The sequence below is a fragment of the Tetranychus urticae genome, chromosome 2 (genome assembly GCF_039701765.1).
Source record: "Tetranychus urticae isolate SD_2017Ah chromosome 2, NJAU_TeUrti_SD_1.0, whole genome shotgun sequence".
Lineage (NCBI taxonomy): Eukaryota > Metazoa > Arthropoda > Arachnida > Trombidiformes > Tetranychidae > Tetranychus > Tetranychus urticae.
In genome coordinates, this window is record NC_142959.1 from 15,929,965 (window position 1) to 15,952,402 (window position 22,438).

Sequence of the window (22,438 nt, forward strand, 5' to 3'; positions counted from 1 at the left end):
ATACTTTTTGGTGTTCATTAATATATGCACATAAAAATATTCATGTAGGAAGAATAGGAATTTTAGGAATATGTAACATAAAGGAAGAAAAGTGTTTTCATTCGGTTAACTATCATAAACATCCGCACGATCGTGATTTAGATATCATGTAAACCTTGAAGAAACCTACATTCTAGAGTATATCACATCAAAATAACCAATTGTTACTGTTCATATTACATATGTATATTTGAATTTGATACTGATTTCAGGCGATTTAACGGATACCACGAAACAGATCTAAAGATTTTGTCGGGATTTCATTTATTTTTTTGTTTTGTCGAGGTAATTTTTTATCAAGTTTGGTCATCATTTTATTAATGGATGTATTCAATCGATGAAACAGGTATAAGATGCATAAGTGTTGATCGTTAATATTTGTGAAAGAGATCATTCAGAGGATGTTAATGCTTCTATCGGATGTAGCATCTTCTGTCTCTGATTCGTCTAAAAATGTCTTCAATCGACATTAACATTCTTTCCAAAGCTTTCCGTATTTTGCTATGCATTTGATAAAAAGCTGCTTCCTTGACGAATTAAAGTAATCTCTTGGAACGAGGAGCCGAATTGCAATCGAAAGTTTTATTTGTACATTTTCTCTTTTCTAAATTCCTGTCTTGATTTATCTTTAGTCCATCTCCTTGGCTTTACTTTGTTTGCTGAATACATAGAAACTTTGATTTTTGTTTCATTTTATGCTCAAGATGACGCTAGACTCAACTGAAATTTTTTATTGATCAGGATCAGTGGCCACATATGTTCTGTTAGACGAATATTCAGTGAGTCCGTGTTCCATTGTTAGGCTTAAGACCATGTTTATATGGATAACTTCATATACACAAGCGAGCAGAGAAACTGTCACTTCACAATTTTTACTTTGAACTGTAATATCTTTTTTCAAAGATGTGATATTTTTTATATAATTTTTTTATCTTGATATTGGATCATAAAGGATCATATTAATACACTTTAGGCGGGCTAATTAGATTAATTTTCATAAATGAATGTGTTAAAAATGTATCCTTCAAGTGAAAATGAGAGGAAAAGAAATGAAGTTTGTTTTGTGTTAAAAAATATTAAAAATTATAAAAAAAATTGTGCTGAATTGACGAATGTTAGTCCAAGAACCGTTTTACAGGTGTAAAAACGATTAAAAACTGGTCAGTCAATCAATACTAGCCATGGATCTGGACAATTTCCTACTTTACATTCTGCCGATAGGCGGCGTCTCGGTTGAATTGTGCAAAATTGCCCATACAATATCTAACTTCATTAGAGGAGTTAATGCCAAGGCGAATTAATTCTTGTTTACAGGCCAATGATGGTCATATTTCATATTAAATTTTTAATAGAATTATTTTTTCAATATTTGTTTAACTAATTCATTAAATATCTAAATTCAATTCCTTATAATTACGAGTTTATAATCAAAAAACGAAGTGACAGTTTCTCTGCTCGCTTGTGTAGATTTCATGCTTAACATTAAAACAATAATTTTTTGACAAAGTTGGTAAAGCTCTGCCACCATCGCACAAAGGTAACACATTTCCAAGGTAAATAACTTGTAGGCAAGATCATGGTCGATTATCGTAAGAATTTTTAACTCGAAATTCAAAATGAAACGTAAAAAGTTTGAAACATGTTTCGATTTGAGTGCAACACCATTTTCTTACATTTTAAGCACAAGGAGAGTTCCACAAAGAAACAGTGAACCAGGAGAAGTAACTGTATAAAAAGGAAATCAGAGTAAATAAAATATAAGAACCGTTTATAATAGACAGCATAAATTATTATCGACATTAAAATGTTTTTCAAGCCTGCAAAAATATTTATAAACTTACCTTACGAGCATCTCAATGGCTCATCATTGTAATTTGCTTCAAAAACTTAAATTGTAATTAGAGTTGTCTTCGGTGTTGTGCTCAATCTACGAGAGTCTAGAAAAAAGTCCAATGAAAGGAAATGAGCCTTATCCGTGAAAGAACATAATTCAGAGTAAATTCAAAATCTAAATCATTATTGTCTTTGATCTCAGGTATCTGTGATCTTGCTTGTTTATATTGTCGGCTCCAGGTTGATGAATTTTTGAATCTCAAAGTTTCATCGATAGTCGATTTAAAAGTTTCAAATGTTTCAATTCACCAACAATTGTCTCTGATTCAGTACAAAACAGTAAAACTAATGTATACTTTAACAGGTATCCTTAAGCCAAATTTTTTTCGCAACTTTCGAAACTTGTAATGGCTTGTAATCAAAGTCTACTTGGATTGGTAAATCTTGAACAGCAACATCGCCATGTTTCGTAGATAACCAGCATACTGCAACGATTGGGCACATCTTCATGCTGCCAAAATTGCTGAAACTAAACAGGAGGTTACTGTGCTAGGAAACGGAGTTGCTGATCATCATGAACGATCGTCAAGTCAAGTTCGTCAATTTCGCTTGATCCACAATCGATTTACTAAGATGTGACCTAAAAAGTTTGCATCTGGATTCTGGAATATAAAAAGATTCTGGTCAAAGACCAAAAAATGGTTTATCGGATGGACCACCATTTATCACAATTAAAACATCTTGTCTATACAATCATAAGGTCTGATTTATCCAAATACGTTTACTGTTTGATTGAAAGGTTAACCAAAAAATGGGAAGACTTGTTCGAGGTAATGTTTGTCGGTTGTCGTGATTCTCAAATGTTGTGACTATTTTCAACATTTCTTTCTCGGCAGCTTTAATGTCAAAGGAATCACTGAGAGTCACCTCGATTAATTGGCTGTGCCATTTGCTATGAATCTTAAATAAAATAGCACTTTTTAATGGACTCAGTTTTTATACCCTTGCAAACCTACACAGTCCCAACTCGAAATTCAAAGTTTTTATGCAAAATCCTTTCTTAGTAACCTGGATTCTGTTTAAGCTTTGACAGTTTTTCGGACATGTAGTTCAACCATGGCTTTCAACCAAAGTTTTCCGCACATTTCTTTTAGTTCAGTTGCACACAAAAATTTGATGTTTTGACTTATGATATACATATGGTGTACATATTGAGTATTCAAATGTACAACAATATTAAGTGTCATTTTGTCTTTCTTTTATATTTTTCTTTCTTTTTTACTGTCTATTTCAGTCTCTTATTGTAGGCTTTTCCTGAGTTTCAGGGTCGGGTTCTAAAAATTGGTATATTTATCAGGCCAAAACCTTTCATTTGCGATCAACAGAAAATTTATAGACCCATTGAGTGCGGAGAAATTTTGACAGAAAAAACGGTATTAATATTATAGAAGATAGATTCCAAATTTTGTTGATTTACAGAACGCTTTATTGATTGAGTTTGATGAAAAAGATCATTAGATGCCTGGATTCAACATGACATATTTATTTTCTCTTAATATTTAAATTGATCATAATAGATGTAGTTAAACAAGATGGATTTGATAATCCGAATCAAAGGACGTCTTTTGTTTGTATCATTCAATCATAAAGGGCTGTCATTTCCATCGGTGGATTTAGTTAGATTTACAAATAAAATAACAGTTTTTTTATATAAATGTTTTTCAACCCCGATTAGGATATAGAGGCGGCGGTTGTAATGGAATCAACGATGAAAAGAGAGCTTTAACCATGGTGAATAATAAGCGAATTTTAGATTGCTCATTGGAGCTTCTTCGTCCATCCACAGGATTATTATCATTATTGCTGTTGTTATTTGCATGATGATTATCAATGTTACCATCCATAACTTGTTGTAAATGATTTTGATCATCGTTGGGGATTATATTATTATTATCAATATTATTGTTATTATTATTGTTATTATTATTATGATTATCAGCATCATTATTCGCTCCATGATTATTTAGCTGATCACCTGGCACAGGCTGCCTAGGAGCTCCAATGGTTAGGAAAGCATTATAGGCCTCAACTGCGCTTGTTATGAATCGATATAAGAAGTATAAAACAGTGACCAGCATAAAACGACCAAATGATGCATAAAGGTAGATAAAACTGGCCAAAGCAACAGCTCGAGTTATCAAACTAAGCCAATCAATCCAATCACGTTGAACAATGTCCTCTTCCTCGTCAACAGGAGCTACTGCAGGAGCTGGATTTAATCTGACCCCGGGTACAGGCGCAGCGGGTTCGAGACGAGCTCTTACAATCGGCTCTTGAACTGGAGCGGCATCAGCTATATTATTGTTATTATTATTATTAGCATTGTTGATATTACGTTGAGACGGTTGAGGGACAGCAGCTGATGTTGATACAGCAGCTGACGTAATTTGTGTAGGTAATTGGCCATCAAGTAAACAAACATCAGGTAACTGAGGTGGTGAAAGGGTTAATGTTGCTTGGTTCATGTGTTGAGCCAAATACTGGGCATACATTTGCTGAAACATTTGAAACTGCAATAGGTTAGACATCCAGGCAACATTTTGTGTTAACTGATCCAAACTCATTGATACACTAGCACCTCCAAGATTTGTTGAAGGTAAGGAAAAATCACTTCCTGATTCCGTTGGGTTAACAAAATTGGTCCAAGGGTAGTTAGTAGGCAAGACAAAAGGATATCCAGAGAATAGTCCTGCTAAAGTTGCTTGAGAGAATAGATGTTGATGATTTTGGTTGAATTCGGTTTGGGTGTTATTGGGTGATTCGGGTTCGGTGTTACTTTCAGCAACAGAAGGGGCGACATTTTGGGCTTGGTCACTCATTTGATTGGAAGACTCCTGGCTTGACGGTTGCTCTGAATTTACTTGTTTCTGTTGTGATTGTTGTGGTTGCTTAGTTGAATAAGATGACTTAACGTTACAAACCAAATGGACTGTATAAGTTGAATTATCACTTGGCGCTTTCAAGATATCTCCAAGAACTTGATCGTTCTTTAGAAGGTGACCAGAATATATCAGGCGTTGATCATTAACACTCTGAGAGATTGGGAAAGATTGGAGAAATAATTAGCAAAACTAGAGATGTAAGATTAATGCGCAAGAATTTGAAATTGTTATAATTAGAAGACTAAAATGAATAAGGATAAGATTTATAACTCAGAAGTCAAATTCATAGCTGCTTATAAATATAAAAGGCCTTCAATAAGTAAACTACTAGTCAAAATAAGCCACATCATAAGTTTAACATTTCTGAAAGAGTGAGCATATCTTTAATTTCATAACTAGATATTTGGATCACAATATTGATAAAATTAAACAAACTAAGCAACTTATGGATTAGTGACAACTAAAGGTAATACGAGATCAGTGTTACTATGGTGATGAAAAAAAGAGTAAAATTACATTACTATACAATATCAATTATTTAATGATATAAAAACAGCAATAAAAAAATAACAGTAATGTAAATGTAGTCAATCACTTGAGTTCAATTGGAATTTACAGCTGAAGTACAAATAAACAGAAAAGCGACAGTAAACTGATAAGGAGAATGGCAAATTTCGCATTTTAAAAGCTTGATAATGAAAAGAGTTGTCAAGGTTAGATTATGACAAAAAGTGATCGCAGTTAAACAGTTGACTGTTTTTGTTGTCAAATGAACTTAATTACTCCTAATTGGCTAATTAACTGAAACTAGAGATTTAAGAAAAGAAAACAGGATTGAACTAGTTGAAAATGAAAATACACGATACAATAATGAAAAGAAAACAAAATAAAAACAAACTCAGATTTCTTCTTGTTTACTTACAGGCTTGTTGGGATATATTTCACTAATGTGTGCTTTAAGCTTAGCCACAGTCCAAGTCAAATCACAATCAACAATCTTGTCCTCGACCGTTTGGATAGGAGCTTTAACAATTAACTTGATACTTTGAGATGATGAAGGAAGCAAAGATGAGGAAGATAAAGGTGAAGTAGAACCACCATGAATAGAGGAGGAAGTTGAACTTGGAGATATTTCATTCATCTCCTTATCACCCATAATATTTGATAGATTGATTAATAATACTTTTCTTAATCGATTCCTGAGTAAAAGTGATTTAGATTAAAACAATAGATAAATGTAAACCGTCCGATAGTTTAACCTCTAACAAGAAGGAGTGTCACAGACCATCAAAGAATGAGAATGAAGTTGACAATAGTCAAGTTGTACGCCTCACAACAATGAAATTAAACGCGTTTAGATGATTTAATCGTATAGAGACTGTTTAAAATTTACTTAAGACAATGAAGAAAGTCTAATCGTTGATTGCGATTAAGGGAAATTAATTAAAAAAACATCGATTAATAATAACACGTAAGTAAACAAAAATCCAAAATATCACTAGAAAAAAGCTATTTTTTCATAGCTCCATCTATCGAAGGAAAAGAAAATGTTTTATGAAAGGCTTTTGAATTTAATCGAGAAAAGAAGTAACTGTTGTTACTTAATGACCACTGACTAATCGTTCATTGATATTTCTGTAGTTATAAAATTAATCTAGACTTACTCGTGGAACTGGTCATCATCGAGAAAAGTATACATGAGTTAACCAAAACTTTTGTAATCAATAGTGCAAAGTTGACAAAGCTCTGGCAACCATCGCCTAGAGTCAACAACACATTTTCATGGCGTCTTTAGACTTTACAATTTTTTTATTTGAGTGATTTGTCGATTTTGGCTCAGGTACTCGAATCAAGATAGAACCACATAAGAAGCTAATTTATGATTAAGAATTTAATTTATTCAAAATTAAGGGTAAGGAGACTGCCAAGTTTGAGTTTGATAACGTTAAGGTCCGATATAAAAGACTCAAAATACCAAATCTAAGTCACTTTTAGGTTGTTTTTAATTAAATGATAAATAATGTTTACTTAGTGCTTTGACTATCGTATCGGAAAGAGATCTTGAATATTAAATTTAAAGGTCTGTTTGGGCTCAGCCACTGAAACAGCTGGGATCAGCTGGGAGCTTAGTGGCATAACTGTTAGTGATGTTGATTAGGTGAATAGCAATGTTTAATGAAATCAGTTTGCATGCACAATAATAAATCAACATTTCATCAAACTCGAAATACTTTTATATGTCAAACTACCTAAGACGGTTTATTGCGTGAATTCAGTCACTTTTCGCCTTTTGCCCAGTTTTTTGTCTTTTATCCCTGACCGAAATTGTTTACCATATGTGAATCATCTGTTTATCTGATAATCCAAGTGTCAAACACAAAAATACAGTGTGATGTATTTCTCTTGTTTATTAATTTAAATTTTTTCGCCATTCAGCAACAGTTTTGATTTCTTATTTTAATCATAAAGTTAAAAGTCATAGTAATTGAAAACTCTGGTTGATCAAAAACAAGGCAAGATGGGTGCAGTTAAAGATCCAAGCTCTGTGAAAATTGCTGTCAAAATGGAGAATAAGGTGGGTACATTTCTCTTTTGTCAAATTTCGCATGAATTGGACGTTTTTTATTGATTTTGAATTACCATTTAATACTTTATTCCACATTTTGTTGATTAATAGAACGCTCTATTGATTGAGTTTGATCAAATAAGACCATTAGATGCCTGGATTCAGCAATTTCTCAACAACTGGGGTATAGAAGGTCCAAGCTCAGATTACTCCCTTCAATTTGTTGATCGAGAAAATTATGTCACAGAAAAGAATCGCAGTGAAATACGTAATGGCACTATTTTAAATTTAGTGCCATCGGCTTCAAAAACAGCATCCACTATATTAGAAAGGATAGAAAAGGCAAGCACTGATGAAAAGCGGACCATTTTGAGCTCACTGGTCAAACTGTGCAGTGATGTTGCTTTTGTTGAAGAATTTATTGCTAAAGAAGGTAAAGAATATCTTGTTAAAGCAATCGAGCATGGAACAATAAGACCAGAAGAAGGATTGGGACTAGCTCTTGAAGCATTTGTTGAGCTTATGAATCATGGTCTATGCAGTTGGGACTCATTGGAACCCAAATTTGTTGCTGTAATCGCAAACAATGTCAACTCCGAGAAATCTTATGACCCAAAGATATTAATAAACTCACTTGCGATTCTGGAAAATTTACTGATGTCAGGAAGTGCATTCAATTCCATTGTTGAGGCTGAAGTAACTTTACCCAACTTGATGAAACATGTAAAGCAAAATATGGAATACCCATTGATTCAACAGAATACGATTGCTTTGATAAATGCACTTCTTCTACGTTCAGACCTATCAAAGAAAAAAGCTATCGCCGCTACATTAAGTTCAAAACAAATGCGGAAGATAATTTTGGAAAATATTATAAATGTCTCTAGAACTGATGATAATGGTTCTACAATTGTATCATCATCAATGGGTTCAACATCTGCTATAGGATCGTTATCTGGAGGTGGACTAGGAGGAACATCATTAATATCAACAGCATCAAACAATACAACAGCAGGCACTGGAACAGGAGTAACATCGTCAATGCTATCATCTTCATCATCTGTTCAAGTTGGATCTGAAATGGCTCATCAATTATACATACTGCAAACTTCGTTGATTAATTTGCATGAAGAAAGAATGCAAGCAAAACCAACAACTAGTGTCATACTAGAAAGTGAAGCTCGAGAAAAACTGGTTGAATTGATGAAGCTGGCTTTTGAAAGTGACCAGGGATTAAATATGGATATAAGCTCAAGAGTCGGGGTTGGTAGTAGTGGCAGTGTTAACTCAGGAGGATCTGGTGGGTCTAGTGGAACAAGAAGTATCATATCTTCATCTACATTTAAATCCAATAGTGCAAAAAACGATTATATTCGACTTGGTTTCACAAATTATAAAAATCCAATCGAAGATTTCAATGAAACACCACCTGGAATATTAGCCCTTGACCTGATGTCTTATTTTGCTAGGAATCACACTGAAAAATACCGTAATGTTGTATTGGAAAATTGTATGAGATCGGATCGTGAGCACGAATGCCCTTTCGCTAAATCAGCAATTCAAGTAACTAAGCTGATTGCAGAACTGTTCAAAATTGGCGAAGCACCTAGTGACGAAGGAAAATTGTTTTATCCAATGTTTTTCAACGCTGATCATCCAGTTGAAGAATTTTTCTGTATTTGTGTTCCATTGCTAAACAAAACTTGGAAAGAGATGAAAGCAACAAGTGAAGATTTTGCTAAAGTTTTTTCTGTATTGAGACAGCAATTACTCAGAGCACTTTCTGATCAAGAAGCAATCAGCTCATTCGCAAAATTTGAAGCCAAAACCTCGTCATTAACCTATTCAACAATAATGAATTTGTGGCAGAAAGAAAGAAGTAGCAGAGAAGAGTGGGAAAATAAGGCTCAAGCTATATTAGAATTGCGGGAAAAATTGAAACCAGAAATAGTTGAGCTTATAAAACAACAAAGATTACAATATTTAACCGAAGGCACACAATTTGTGAAGTATTCCAACAAAGGTAAGCATCCATAAGTCATCTGAATTTGGTTTTAATAATTAATCTTTTTTCTCTGATTCTTTCAGGTCAAAGGATCAAAGACAAGTTTTGGTACTGTCGTTTGTCAAATAAATTCAAAGTCTTGTATTACGGTGACTGTGATGAAAATAAGATTCCATCAATCGATGAATTACCTCATAAACTTGCAATCAACGACATCAAAGAGATGCTCATTGGAAAAGAGTGTGCCCATATGAAGGATGCCAAAAGTAGTAAAAAATCTACATTCGCGTTAGCTTTTTCACTTACTTCTGAATCATTCCAAGGAGAACCCTTAAATTTTGTCGCGCCCAGTGAGAAAGTTTTTGATTATTGGACTGATGGAATAAATGCTCTTCTTGGCAATGAAATGATAAGCAAAGAAGCACAAAATGATCTAGAGACTTTACTCTCAATGGAAATCAAATTACGTTTACTTGACACTGAGGGTGTAACCATTCCAGAAGTACCACCGAAAATTCCTGATCCACCATCAAATTATGATTTCGCGCTTGTGCATTGATAAACTCTGGTCACATTATTCAAAAAACAATGCTTAATTAACTTTAATACATTTTTTAAGATACTTCCGAATGAACTATTCTAAAGTAAATAATTTTTTACTTTCATAAATTTAAATTTTCCTTTACAATACTTTTGTCACAACTTCCTTAAATATAATTTTGGAATGAAATGCAATAAATTTATCTACTATAATTTAATTAAGAAGCGACTAGATCTTTTGTTTATGATAATCAAGCCAGACCAATCTTGCTAGAGAATGTCAACCCATGATAACAATTTACGAACTGTTAAGACCTACAGGAGACCTCTCATAGAACCTTTCAAGTAAAATTTATGAATCAGTAAACAGTGGATTGACAAAACTTCTAATAATCGATTCAAGTGGGTATCCCTGAGCTTGGGAAAAATTAACTTCATGAAGAAGATCATATAATATTGATTGTGCCTGAATGAAGTTAAAGTATTTTGAAGTTGGCGCGAATTTTCTAAGACCTTTTCTCAGACTTGCATTGATAAAAGTTACAATTACAGGCTTAGCCTTAAATGCTCCGGAACTGCTCCATTAGACAACTGATTATTGAATATTAATTGTTGTAATAAATATTAATAAAATAATCAAAGCATTAATTCAAACAAAACTGAACCTCAGATTTTTACGAGAAAATTTTCAAAATGAAGTCGATTTATATCGATCTAATCGATCTAATCGATCTACAGATTTGAAATCCAAAACAGAAAAAAGGATTTGGCGGTTAACCTTTTTTAATGTGACTAAAATTGTTTTGATTTTATTTTATTTTAATTATCACAATCTAATGTTAAAATGATTAAATTTTCTATTCCTAATAAATTAGAGGACCTACTTGCCGTCTCTGATGCACGTAGCTACATTGTTTCACAGCAATATTCTATTCGTGAAATAAATGATTATCTGGATGGTAAGTTTATCTTTTTGTTAACAGTTACAATGTTCCTTGAATCGTTGTTTTTTTAACTTTTTTTATATTTGTGAACAGGATTCAATGCCAAATTCAAGCTAGAAGGGCCAACTTTCATTTTAAAGGATTTTGATTATATTTACAGTGGCATCAAGTAAGTAATTTTTTGCTTCATCTCATTTGGCCATATTTCTAATCTGTCATCTTATACTTATTTCAAGGAATTTCAAAACGCTTAATTCCAAAGAGAAAAATATTTTACTTAAAACGCTGGTGAATATTCTAGTCAAATTCGAAGATGATTTGACACATGAATTCCAGAAGTCTCGTTCTACCGTTCTTACTGATCTAGAGGAAAAACTTCGCCATTGTAACCTACTCAAAATGCTCATTTTTTCTGTTGGCTCCTTAATTGAAATAATAGAAGGCTCTCCGCTTTCCAACAAATGGCAACAAAATGAACACACTGACGTACGTATGTCAGCTAAAAAGAAAACTGAACCTGTCATCAACAATTATGAACGGGAACGAGAGAGATCTATCAATGTAATCTACAAGTTGATTTTGATGCCTTTGCAATTGCTCTTCCAACCTGCTGTTGTTGAGGAAGATTTAATTAGATGTATCTCATCATGTTGCTGGAGATTAGTTGAAAATCAGCATCTTCATCGTAATAAACCTTTGATGGATAGCGTCTTCCACATAATTGGATACACAATTGAAAAATACTCTGGAAGTTTAGGTAATTTTTTTACTACTGTTATTATTGCATTTCATTTTATAATCATTTTATTTACAACCTTAAAATTCTAAAATTAACTTTTTTCTTTAACAGGTTTTTGCTTAAAAATAATTCAACTTCTTCAGCATCGAGAAAATCTTGTCTCAATTTTGGCTCAGTTGGTTTCATCTGTCGTAAAAAATCACAACCAGAGTTTATTGATTAGTGAAATCATTCGTGAAATTGAGAGGATCGATATAAAAGAACTTTCAAGAGACTCCAGTGGCCCAAAAGCTATTTCCTCATTCCTCAGTGAAGTTGCCGAAAAATGTCCAAAAGAAATGATGAATTCTATCGCTAATCTGCTACCATTTCTTGAACAAGACTCTTACATGATGAGAAATGCTACTCTTTCAATCATTGGGACGATTATATCGGAAAATCTAAGTCAAGACAAGATGACTTCACGGGAGAAACATCTGCGAGATGAACTTTTGAATAAATTGGAACTTCATTTGCTTGATATTTCTTCATATACTCGAGGTAGAGCTTTGCAAGTTTGGTCCAAGCTTTGTCAAGAACGTAAGATTCCACTAGCAAAACTTGACTCACTGATGGAAACTGTGGTCGGTCGTCTTCAAGATAAAACAACCTATGTTAGGAAATATGCAGTCCAATTTCTCACTTATTTCCTTAGCTCTGATATCTTTGCCATCCAACTTGACTTAAAAGTTATAGTTGATGCCCACGATAAAGCCCAAAATCGGCTCAAAGAGTTATTGACTTTGAAAGAACAATTAGAAAATAAAGGAGAAAAACTAAATCAATCTGACCCATTGGATGATTGGCACTCTATTGAAACAGAATTGCTCGAGTTTTTGCTGAATTCTTGTCAAGCTGTCGAAGAAATAATTGAAAACGATGAAAATGATGAAGAACAGGATTTGGAAAACTTTGAAGATTTAATCGATTCGGTTAAAACGGAGTTAGATGAACGTAATTTTCTTAACGTTATAAAGCTTTATGGACTTATCAAAGCAAACTTCCCTGATAAAGATATTTTTCAAAATAAGGATCAATCAAAGAAATCTCAGGAAAAGGGAGTTGATGATAACGAGAGTGACTCTGAAAATGAAAAGAAAAGTGAAGAGGACAAAGAAAACGAAGCCGATGGCGAAGCTCTCGATGAAAGTTCTACCCAAGAAAGTGAAGATGTTCCATCTAATGATGAAAATGTTACTCAAAAGATTGTGTTGTTCTGCAAAAACGTTTTTATGGAAACGTATAATAATAAGACAGACTTTACAAGTGAGGAGAGTATGAGAGGTGAAATTAGCAAAGTAATCAAAGGAGGAAGCCAAGCTGATCCGAATACTACTCAATCTGCAAGCTCTCAAGAAGAGTCTCTTGAGAAAATTCTTTCATTGATTGAAAAGCAGAAGAATCTTATCCGCTATCTTGAAGACATTATGAAAGTAACACGTTATTTGAAGTCATCTGTCCCATTGGTTTGTACTCTTCTCTACTCCAAAAATATTCAAGATGTTCAAGAAGCTATCAACTTTTTGGTCACTGCCTATGAATTTGGTATCAAGGAAGAGGCTGAAGTTGGCCTCAGGAAGATGATTATTTTGATATTTTCATCTGATGGCACAAAAAAAGAAGTAATTGATGCTTACAAAAGAATTTTATTTAATGCTCCTGAAAACTCTAATAAGACAGGATTAGAGAAAGCCAGATCTGTTGTGAAGAAACTAATTGATTTAGTTAAAGGATCTAATTTAGATGAAATTATTTCCCTACAAGAATTACTTCGTGAAATTCATAACTCAAATGATCTCGATAAACACGTAATGCAGTTACTTTGGGACAAATTTGCGCTTCGTTCAGCTCAAACTACCGAGGAAGAGAGTCGTATTTGTGTTCAATTGATCTCCATGTTGGCTTCTTCTAATCCTCAATTAATCAGAAAAAATCTTGATATTCTTGTTTCAGTTGGACTTGGTGATCGAGCCCTGACAGATTTGAAACTTGCCCGTTACACTTGTACAGCTCTTTCCAAAGCTATGACGAATCAAGGACGAATTGTCACAACTGAACTTCCATATCGACTTCTCAAAAATCATTCTGTGTTTGAAAATATTTCTAGAGTTGTTGTTGAAACCTTTCCTCTTATCGAACTTGAGGGATGGTTTCCAATGTGCGAAGAGGCCTTAAAAGTTGTTTTCAATCTAGCTGAACATCCTGATATGATTGCTGAAGATATTCTATACGGCATGATCAGATGTTTGATGGAACTTAATCAATCGAAATCATCTAATAGCTCAATAGCCTCAGAGGATGGTAAGAACTTGAGCGATAAAGAATCACCTTCCAGCCAACATTCTTCTAAAGTATCCTCAACTAATTTAAGTACTTCTTCAACGGCCCCAATCATGATCTCACCGAAACTTTTAGCAAGATTTATCTCTTGTATCGGCTCCATTGCCATGAATTTGTTAATTCATCTAGAGGTGAATGTTTTTACTGAACTAAAAACGCGAAATGCCATCAAAGAAGAACGAGAAAATAGGAAAAGCTTATCGCAAACTACTATTTCAATGAGAAGAAAGTCTGGGAGAAAAAGTATGGGCGCTGGAAAAGAAGAGGAAGAAGAAATGGGACTAACTGGGGTTGTTTCAGCAGAAGACGCTGAGGCTGAATTTATAGCTTCACTCTGTAACTCAGAGATTGTTGATCCAAATGATAGATTCGAAAATTTACTCGTTCGTTTGGCTAAACTCGTTATCAAAGTTGCCAGTGACCCACAAAATTATCCCAATCAACAATTAAAGACAGCAGCAAGTTTGACTTTGGCTAAATTTATGACCATCAGTGAAAAATTTTGTAAAGATAATTTACGTTTATTGGTTACCATTCTTAAGAAAGCCGAAGATCCAATTATTCGGTCAAACACCATCATTGCTGTTGGTGATCTGTGTGTTAGATTTCCTAATCTATTGGAACCATGGACTTCCCATTTATACCAGTCTCTAAGAGATGAATGTATTCTGGTTCGAACCAACGCACTCAAAGTGATATCCCGTTTGATACTTTCTGATATGATCAAAGTTCAAGATCAAATCAGTGAAATTGCCAAATTAATGGTTGATAAAGAGGATAGTATCTCATCTTTCGCAAAACTATTTTTCACTCAATTGAGCAAAAAACTTAACGCTGTTTATAATGTTTTACCTGATATTATCAGTAATTTATCTGATGCTAAAGTTGGCATAGAAGAGAATGATTTCAGAACTATAATGCGCTTCCTCTTTGAGTTAATCGACAAAGAACGCCATACTATTGGACTTTTAGAAAAAATGTGTCAAAGATTTAAAAATACATTGTAAGTATTGACTAAACACAATTAATCAACTTTTATCTTATCAAAAAAAATTAACTTTTATTTTTCTCTTATTTTACAGGGATGAAAGACAATGGGTTGATCTAGCATTCTGTTTAAGTTTACTTAAATATTCCGATAAATCAATCACGAAGTTATTTGAAAATTTCTCATGTTTTGCAGACAAAGTTTCTGTTGCAAGTGTTTATGAACTGTTCATGCTTATTGTTGCCAATACCAGAAAAACAACTGGTCTTAAAAATGAAACCAAACAAATTTTGGATGAATTTGAAAGTAAATTGAAACAGGCTAAAAACAAAGGAGTTGACGAAGCTGAAATTGAAAAAGAGGATGGTGAAGAGGAAATCGAAGATGTTGAAGCTGCTAAGAATGACGAAGATATCGCTGTCAATGAAGAACCAGAAGCAGCTGAGTAACAGTCTAGTTATACAAGAACAAAGAGAAGCGTCCATCAAACACAATTTAAACCCATCACAGAAAAATCATATGTTTATTTTAAATCTTCATTTCATAACAAATGATATTTCAATTGTACTTTTTGTATATTTATTTTTATATTAATATTCAATTACTGCGCTAGTGAACTAGCAATGTTATAAGCAATTAAATTTTAAATATTGCTATTTTACATTATATTCTAGTAAAAAAAGAAAATTTAAGCAGTCTATTTATCATTAAAAATATTTATTCTAAAATCGGTATAATTCTTACAAATAAGCTAAGTCATTCACAGGCACAAAGTTAATATTGTATTTCGGTTCAAACATACAATAACTCTATCATCAACTCCCAAGAAATTATTGAATGACATGAAATTTCACACAATAACTACAACTTCAATTACAGCTTTCAACAATACTTTTGAGGTCATTTGAAATGCTCTGATTGAAATGTAATTTGTAATAGACAGAGATGGCAAGAGACTAGGAGTAAAGTTTTGTTTATAAGTAAAATAATTGACAAAAATGAATGTTAATTAATTGAATAAACTCATCGCAAATATGATAATTAGTCAATAAGAGTTGCACACAATTCAGACAATGTCAAAATGAAATTGGCAAAAAAACATGCAATTATGAGGTAAATTATGATATTGCCTACATTGAAAAAGATGACATTTTATTATGTTAATATTTATAATTTATAGCTGAGTCGCATTTAAGATTAATATTTTAATATTGATAATCAATCTTAACCTTGATCTTATCGATGGTTAATGAACATTTGAACACTTCAGATACATCACAATTCAATCAATATACACACAAAAGAGGTCAAGTTTAACTAATAAAACACATCATCATTCAAGACAAGTAAATCAATAGATGTGTTTCAATAATAATGAAATTGCTCATTTCATATGACTAGCATTTGATTCATCCCTCTTTTCAAATCCAAACATTATTTATTGAATTTATGATTTTCTTAAAATTCAGAAAAAAATTTCCTGTGGAGTTGAATATTAATAATTTGAAGAAAACCTAAAAAGAGTAAAAATGAATTCAAAGTATAACAAAAATAAGCTTATAAGGCCATTTGAAACGCTCTGATTATTTTTGAAATAGCCAAAGATGACAAGACTAAGGGTAAGTCTAGTTAATCACCAAAAACAATGGACATTAATGAATACTAATGGTGATTAAACTAGATTCAAATATGATAATTACTTCGTAACATTTGCGCAGAGTTGACTCAATATCAAGGTGAAAGTATTGACTGGAAAAAAACATGAGGTTTATCGTCAATTCAATAACATTTCAACTTATAAGCAACACTATTATCATTTCATCTTACTGAACATTCAAATTGATTGTTTATCAACCGTGAGCATCAAAATTTTTAACCCAGAAATTCATCATTGATAAGTTTAAGTGTAAATCTTTGCTCAACTCTTCTTTAATTGTGATCAACTAATTGTTTTTCATTTTCTAACTCCAACTTCTTGATTTGGTTACATTGAAAATCATGGTCTCAATCACGGATAGTTTAAATTCAACTGGACAATGGACCAGCTTGGCTTATCCTTCAGAGTTTATCACAATTAACCAGAAAGTAGCCAAAAACAATTCTTATTATGGCAATGGAACTGCAACTGTTAAAGGCAAACTGTCCAACAAATTAAACTCAATTGATGCTTCAAACAACACTGCTTTATTTGATTCAATCCGTAATCAAAGATACAGGTTTGTAATTGAATTAATATTTCTTATTTAATTGTTATTGATTATTGAATCGCCAATAACGAGAATAAGCGAGAAAGAAAATATTTTTTACTTTTTCATGTCAAGTTTAATGACAAATAACGATACGTTTAATGAATCTATTGATACCATGAAAGGCAATTTGAATCGATAAATCTTTACGCTATATGAGCATTTCATTTGAATTTTGCCTTTTTATTTACTCAGTTGATTCCCTGTTTGCTATAGATTGGACATTGCTTTTGTTAACCAGCACATTTTATCAACCTTGAAATTGAAAGATGAAAACATCAACAACAATTAAACAAAGACATTATACTTGAAATCAATAAATCTTGTAATGAATTATTGTGAATCGGGTAAAGTTGATGTCAACAAAATTATAGATTTGAATGAGAAACAATCATTAACAGAATTGAGAAAGGATTTCCTTCAGTTTCATCGAATCGATCAGTTTTATACAAAAATTTTACCCTTGTAACTTATACACTAAATTGCCATTTTAAATATATTAATTTAACGCAAGAGAATCAAAAAAATAAAATAATTTAAAATCCTTCCAATCGATTTTTAATATTTCATGTCATCCTAAAACTTGAATAACAGTCTAAAATTCAATGTCAACCGTTTTTTGACCGCAATATTACATGTTCAATATTACATTAAAATATAAAATATTAATACGCACTCTAGACAAAATCAAGGATCGGAGTTGTAACAAATCGTTTTTCAATTTAAAACATTTTGCCTAAAATTTACTAAATATTTAAATGATGTTTACCCAATTGCTCTTCTCTTTCCCTTAGACAATGTCTTCTGCTAATTCAAAGTGGTCAAGATGTAAATGGACGGAATGAGTTAGGCGAGACTCCATTAATTCATCTGGTTAAATCCTTGAATCGTAAAGAGCACAAGAAAATGCGAGCGAAATTTGCTAAATTGCTACTTGATTTTGGAGCAAATCCTAATCTTCAGGACTCTCGCGGTCAAACAGCGTTAATTCATGCAACCATCAAAGGTCAAGATGATCTAGTTCAATCCTTGCTTTCTCACGTAAGTAAAACATCTTCAAACAATTTATAATTTAATTTCTGTTGAATTTACAACCATTTTGACTTCAATCTCGGAAATTGTTTTCGTAAAGCAATATTAACCTTTGAAATAACCAAAAGTAGTAAATGTATTGGGGAAGCTTCCCTTTAACCTAAATTAAGCACTAAATGAAATTGGTTTTCATTGACATTATAACATGTTAATCTTAACCTTACCATTGGATTGAATGACACAAATTTCACCCTTGGTCATGGAAATACGGACAGTTTTATAACCTAAATATCAATGTTGGTTAAAGGGTCAAGCCCAAGTTTATTGTGCACGGTCAACTGATCATGAAACTTGTCCAGTGAGCAATTTAAATATCTAATGTATAGAGATACTCATAGAGAAGTAGATTATTGCCCTCATTTCGAGTTTTATCATTTGTAAATTAATTAGATGTAACTAGAATATTAATAAACATTGGACAAATCATTTATAAAAGGTTAATTTGGTTAATGAATGAGATTGGGTTCAAAATGACCAGAAAATTCAGAGTCAGTAAACTTTGCGCAGTTATAACTTAGAAATATTAGTTTAGTCTTGAAATGTAATACACTTATTTGTAGATAGTTTAGTTTGCTAAATGATTGGGAGTGAGAGAAGAAATTAAATCAAGTTGATCAATAAATTTAAAATCAATAGTTGAAAACAATGGATAATATTGAAAAGTCGTTTTATGCTTGGTAAAACCTTCTGCATTTCAATTCCCAAAAAATATTGTAAAATCCAGTTGAATCGGTTTTTAATTTTCTAAAACCCATTTACACTGATTTGTTTCTTATTGATTAACATTACAGCCTTGATTTAGTCAATTCACTTTGAATATTGAAAATACATTGCAATTTAACTAAAATATAAACAATAAAAAGAGGTCAAAATGGTTTCATTTGTGTATCAGTATCTAAGTCCAATTGTTTGATATTTTGTCGTTTTTAGGATGAGACTGATATTACGATACAAGATAAAGAGGGAAATACTGGGTTAATGTATGGAGCCAAAGGTGGACAGTTAAGTGTGGTTGAGTGTTATATTGATCATTTCATTAAGCGTGAACTTGACCCTAACCTGTTGAGACAGCGAAACAATTATGGTAAAAATGCTTTGGAAATAGCAAAGGAAGAGTCTCGCAGTGAAATTGTTTCAATGTTGACCAATTATTTGACTCAATTCAATTCAATTTACTCTAAAGATTTAGAAAGATGGACTTCAATCCGTCCAAAAATGTCAAAAGCTAAGTCACTTGATTCAATATCAATTGATTCGGATGTTACTTATGTAACATCTGAGCAACGTATAAATCATCACAATTCTCAGCATCATCTTTGTCAAAGTTATGATCAAAACGAACAAGACAATCCGAATTCGACTGAATCCCTTTCATCTTCCCATAAACAGCAACAATGTTCACTGTCAAGACGTCATTGTATCAATGAAGGCAATATTTACCGTGACTCGGAGCCCTTGGTCAATGACAATTTAAATAACTTCAACAATACAAATGTTAACTTTGAATCTGCTTTGAGACGGAAAATTGAAAATCTCAAGTCGATCAATCGACCAACAGATTATTATGAAGAGATCTGGGAACAAGAAACAATGTCTTGGTTTAATGGTGACAACCATGAGACTGGTCAAACCAACGGACAGCAAAGATCATCAAATAAATCTTCAAATAAGTCTTCACCCAACAGTTTATCAAGAGGACCAGTCAAATGTGAACCAAACAGCAACAACAATCAGCAAATGGATTCTGAAGCATTGAAGCTTCCTCCGATTGGGAATAATCGGCTGATTGACTATAAAACATGGTGTGACATGGGAATGGCAGCAAAAAATAAAACCAAGTGAATTGATAGTCAACATCGAGAAACAATAAAAGGTAACTTTGGATTTTATAATACAATAGCTCAATATTTGTCATGAAAGGAGACTAATATAACATTTTTAGTGTAAATCTTTTCAATAAACCTTTCTTAGGATTTAGCTCAAACATCAGGCTAATTATTTCGAATTGAATGCATAATTTTAGCATAAATTAATGTAATTAATATAATTAACTTAGCTTATGCATTAGTCAACTCATAAGCAAGTCAAATTGCAAACTGAGTTGATCAGTTGAGAGCAGAAATGATACAATGTTAGCCGAATAAGCATTTCCAACTATTATACTGTTAATGCATAATTATGTATTAGTTTATTCAAGCATAATTAAAATTAATCCTTAATATCTTGAAAGCATTTTGTGGTTAATTGAAAACCGATGTTTTAGGTTCCTTTGTTTCAACAAGAAAAGCTAATTTTGTTTTATTCGTCTTTTTGTTTGCATAGGAAACATTGCAAAGCACAAAATTTACAATTTAAATGTTAATCAATTTTTGGGATTTTTCTGGTCATAATTATAAACTGGATAAACTTGGGATCAAAGTGTTTGCTGTGAAATGATGAATATAATCTGAGACGAAGTTTAAACTAATGCGAGATGTGAAGAATTGATTGTTTCAATGTTTAACTGCAAATCTTTTTACTGTATATCATTATTCAAGTTGGCTTTCCTGGACTTCCGATTTCCAATGCAGTTAATCACAATGCCTTAAAATTGCAGCTCAAATCATTCAAGAAATGAATTACAATATGTCTTTTGTTTCAATATTATTTATTGTTTAAATCTTGACTTCTGGTTAAAACCTGTAAAACCTAAAATCAAATGAATCTAACCTAAATTACAAGTTTTAAGAACTAATTTTCTTGTTCTATCAATTAGTGTAACAATTAAATGAGTTTATGTAACAAATAAATAAGATTCAATACAATTGCACACAATTTGTTTTCTTAAAATGCTTTAATATTCGATAGCAATTGCCGACTAAAGGCTATAATTGCTTTGCATTGGTTCCAAGATAATGCAAAATCCCAAACAGCTACGATGCTTAAATTAGAATAGTAAAGTATGAAAAAAGTTAACCAATTTAAGTCTGAGTCTAAGAAATAGTCAGAGATAGTCAATAGTCAAAGTTTGACCAGTAATAAAGTAAGTCCGCGATTAATCTGCAACAGTCTGAGCTAGCTTTATGTAACATAACTAAACATTAAACCATTTAAAGAAAACATTTGCACTTTGCAAACGATTGTAAGCATCTTTTTAAATCTGCAAATGAAGTGCTGCAAATACTCGAATATTATAGTAGAAAGTTAAGAATTAGTGCTTAGTTGTAGAGAAATAAATACTGAGTTCATTAGTACTCTTAAAAAGTTTCTGTGATGAGGATTTTTCGAGATATTCGACTCCAAAGTTTAAACTTCGATCGACATTTGTTCAACTATGGAACTAAATCTTTGCATGAGACTTATTTTGCCAGATGCAGCTTTTGATGCTTAACCAGAAAATGTACTCATTATGAGGAATAAAGTTTTCTAATCAAAATAAAACGGATATGTTCGATTTTTGATTAAACTGGCCTCATTCTACGAGCGATGAAGTTAAAGAGGTGAAACTTATTTGTGGCTCATAGAAATTGAATGTGAACATCAAGCACTGAATACTTTTTTCATCTCATCGATAGTTCGCTGTATTTTGACCATTAACCCAAAAACTTCGAGCTTAAATATATCGAGTTTAGCAGTACATACGATCGTCATTCTTTGACCAAACATTAGATATTAGTATGTGCTATAACATAAGATAAAACAATACCAATGAAATGTGAGCTATCTCATTTAATAATGAATATTGTTTCAACGCTTCATAAGTAACCAGTTTTTTTGTTAACCAAGTATCAAATCTGGTAACATAAACAATTCGCTGCTATAACTTGTCTTGTATCATCTTCAATGATCTCAAATGTTTACACGTTATAGTCCAGAATAAAATGTAATGTTTGGTCTAACAATATTGATTGTAGGTACTGCCAGACGCAAAATATCAAGACTCGAAGTTTTTGGGTTAATGGGTCAAATCTAGCGAACTATTGACAATATGAAAAAAGTATTCAGTGCTTGATGTTCACATTCAATTTCTATGAGCCAAAAATAAGTTTCACCTCTTTAACTTCATCGCTCGTAGAATGAGGCCAGTTTAATCAAAAATCGAACATATCCGTTTTATTTTGATTAGAAAACTTTATTCCTCATAAT

General features: G+C 32.3%; 4 protein-coding genes across 4 annotated transcripts; 3 read left to right on the top strand and 1 right to left on the bottom strand.

The window, feature by feature from the left end:
* Window positions 1-3,399: 3,399 nt before the first annotated feature.
* Window positions 3,400-6,305, bottom strand: Herp (Homocysteine-induced endoplasmic reticulum protein). The gene is made up of 2 exons (XM_015925683.3): window positions 5,737-6,305; window positions 3,400-4,964 (listed from the first exon to the last, which is right to left on the bottom strand). The coding sequence occupies exons 1-2, from the start codon at window positions 5,968-5,970 to the stop codon at window positions 3,594-3,596; spliced, it is 1,605 nt and encodes a 534-aa protein (XP_015781169.2). The 5' UTR covers window positions 5,971-6,305; the 3' UTR covers window positions 3,400-3,593.
* Window positions 6,306-6,917: 612 nt separating this feature from the next.
* On the top strand, window positions 6,918-10,143 carry Ced-12 (engulfment and cell motility Ced-12). Its single transcript, XM_015925511.3, has 3 exons — window positions 6,918-7,389; window positions 7,492-9,403; window positions 9,469-10,143. The coding sequence occupies exons 1-3, from the start codon at window positions 7,333-7,335 to the stop codon at window positions 9,942-9,944; spliced, it is 2,445 nt and encodes an 814-aa protein (XP_015780997.1). The 5' UTR covers window positions 6,918-7,332; the 3' UTR covers window positions 9,945-10,143.
* A 557-nt stretch (window positions 10,144-10,700) lies between these two features.
* LOC107372284 (condensin complex subunit 1) lies at window positions 10,701-15,675 on the top strand. Its single transcript, XM_015940494.3, has 5 exons — window positions 10,701-10,884; window positions 10,963-11,038; window positions 11,106-11,626; window positions 11,720-14,990; window positions 15,070-15,675. The coding sequence occupies exons 1-5, from the start codon at window positions 10,770-10,772 to the stop codon at window positions 15,422-15,424; spliced, it is 4,338 nt and encodes a 1,445-aa protein (XP_015795980.1). The 5' UTR covers window positions 10,701-10,769; the 3' UTR covers window positions 15,425-15,675.
* A 1,085-nt stretch (window positions 15,676-16,760) lies between these two features.
* Window positions 16,761-21,122, top strand: LOC107359301 (uncharacterized). Its single transcript, XM_015925788.3, has 4 exons — window positions 16,761-17,191; window positions 18,016-18,262; window positions 19,244-20,186; window positions 20,636-21,122. The coding sequence occupies exons 1-3, from the start codon at window positions 16,974-16,976 to the stop codon at window positions 20,153-20,155; spliced, it is 1,377 nt and encodes a 458-aa protein (XP_015781274.1). The 5' UTR covers window positions 16,761-16,973; the 3' UTR covers window positions 20,156-20,186; window positions 20,636-21,122.
* The last annotated feature ends 1,316 nt before the right edge of the window (window positions 21,123-22,438 follow it).

Excerpts from the sequence above, each read along its gene's own strand:
- Herp (XM_015925683.3), bottom strand. The coding sequence starts at position 5,970 with ATGGGTGATAAGGAGATGAATGAAATATCTCCAAGTTCAACTTCCTCC. Across the intron at positions 4,965-5,736 it reads AAATATATCCCAACAAGCCT|AGTGTTAATGATCAACGCCT; the intron begins GTAAGTAAACAA and ends CCAATCTCTCAG.
- LOC107372284 (XM_015940494.3), top strand. The coding sequence starts at position 10,770 with ATGATTAAATTTTCTATTCCTAATAAATTAGAGGACCTACTTGCCGTC. Across the intron at positions 10,885-10,962 it reads AATAAATGATTATCTGGATG|GATTCAATGCCAAATTCAAG; the intron begins GTAAGTTTATCT and ends ATTTGTGAACAG. Across the intron at positions 11,039-11,105 it reads TATATTTACAGTGGCATCAA|GAATTTCAAAACGCTTAATT; the intron begins GTAAGTAATTTT and ends ACTTATTTCAAG.
- LOC107359301 (XM_015925788.3), top strand. The coding sequence starts at position 16,974 with ATGGTCTCAATCACGGATAGTTTAAATTCAACTGGACAATGGACCAGC. Across the intron at positions 17,192-18,015 it reads ATCCGTAATCAAAGATACAG|ACAATGTCTTCTGCTAATTC; the intron begins GTTTGTAATTGA and ends TCTTTCCCTTAG. Across the intron at positions 18,263-19,243 it reads TTCAATCCTTGCTTTCTCAC|GATGAGACTGATATTACGAT; the intron begins GTAAGTAAAACA and ends TGTCGTTTTTAG.
- Ced-12 (XM_015925511.3), top strand. The coding sequence starts at position 7,333 with ATGGGTGCAGTTAAAGATCCAAGCTCTGTGAAAATTGCTGTCAAAATG. Across the intron at positions 7,390-7,491 it reads CTGTCAAAATGGAGAATAAG|AACGCTCTATTGATTGAGTT; the intron begins GTGGGTACATTT and ends GTTGATTAATAG. Across the intron at positions 9,404-9,468 it reads TGTGAAGTATTCCAACAAAG|GTCAAAGGATCAAAGACAAG; the intron begins GTAAGCATCCAT and ends TGATTCTTTCAG.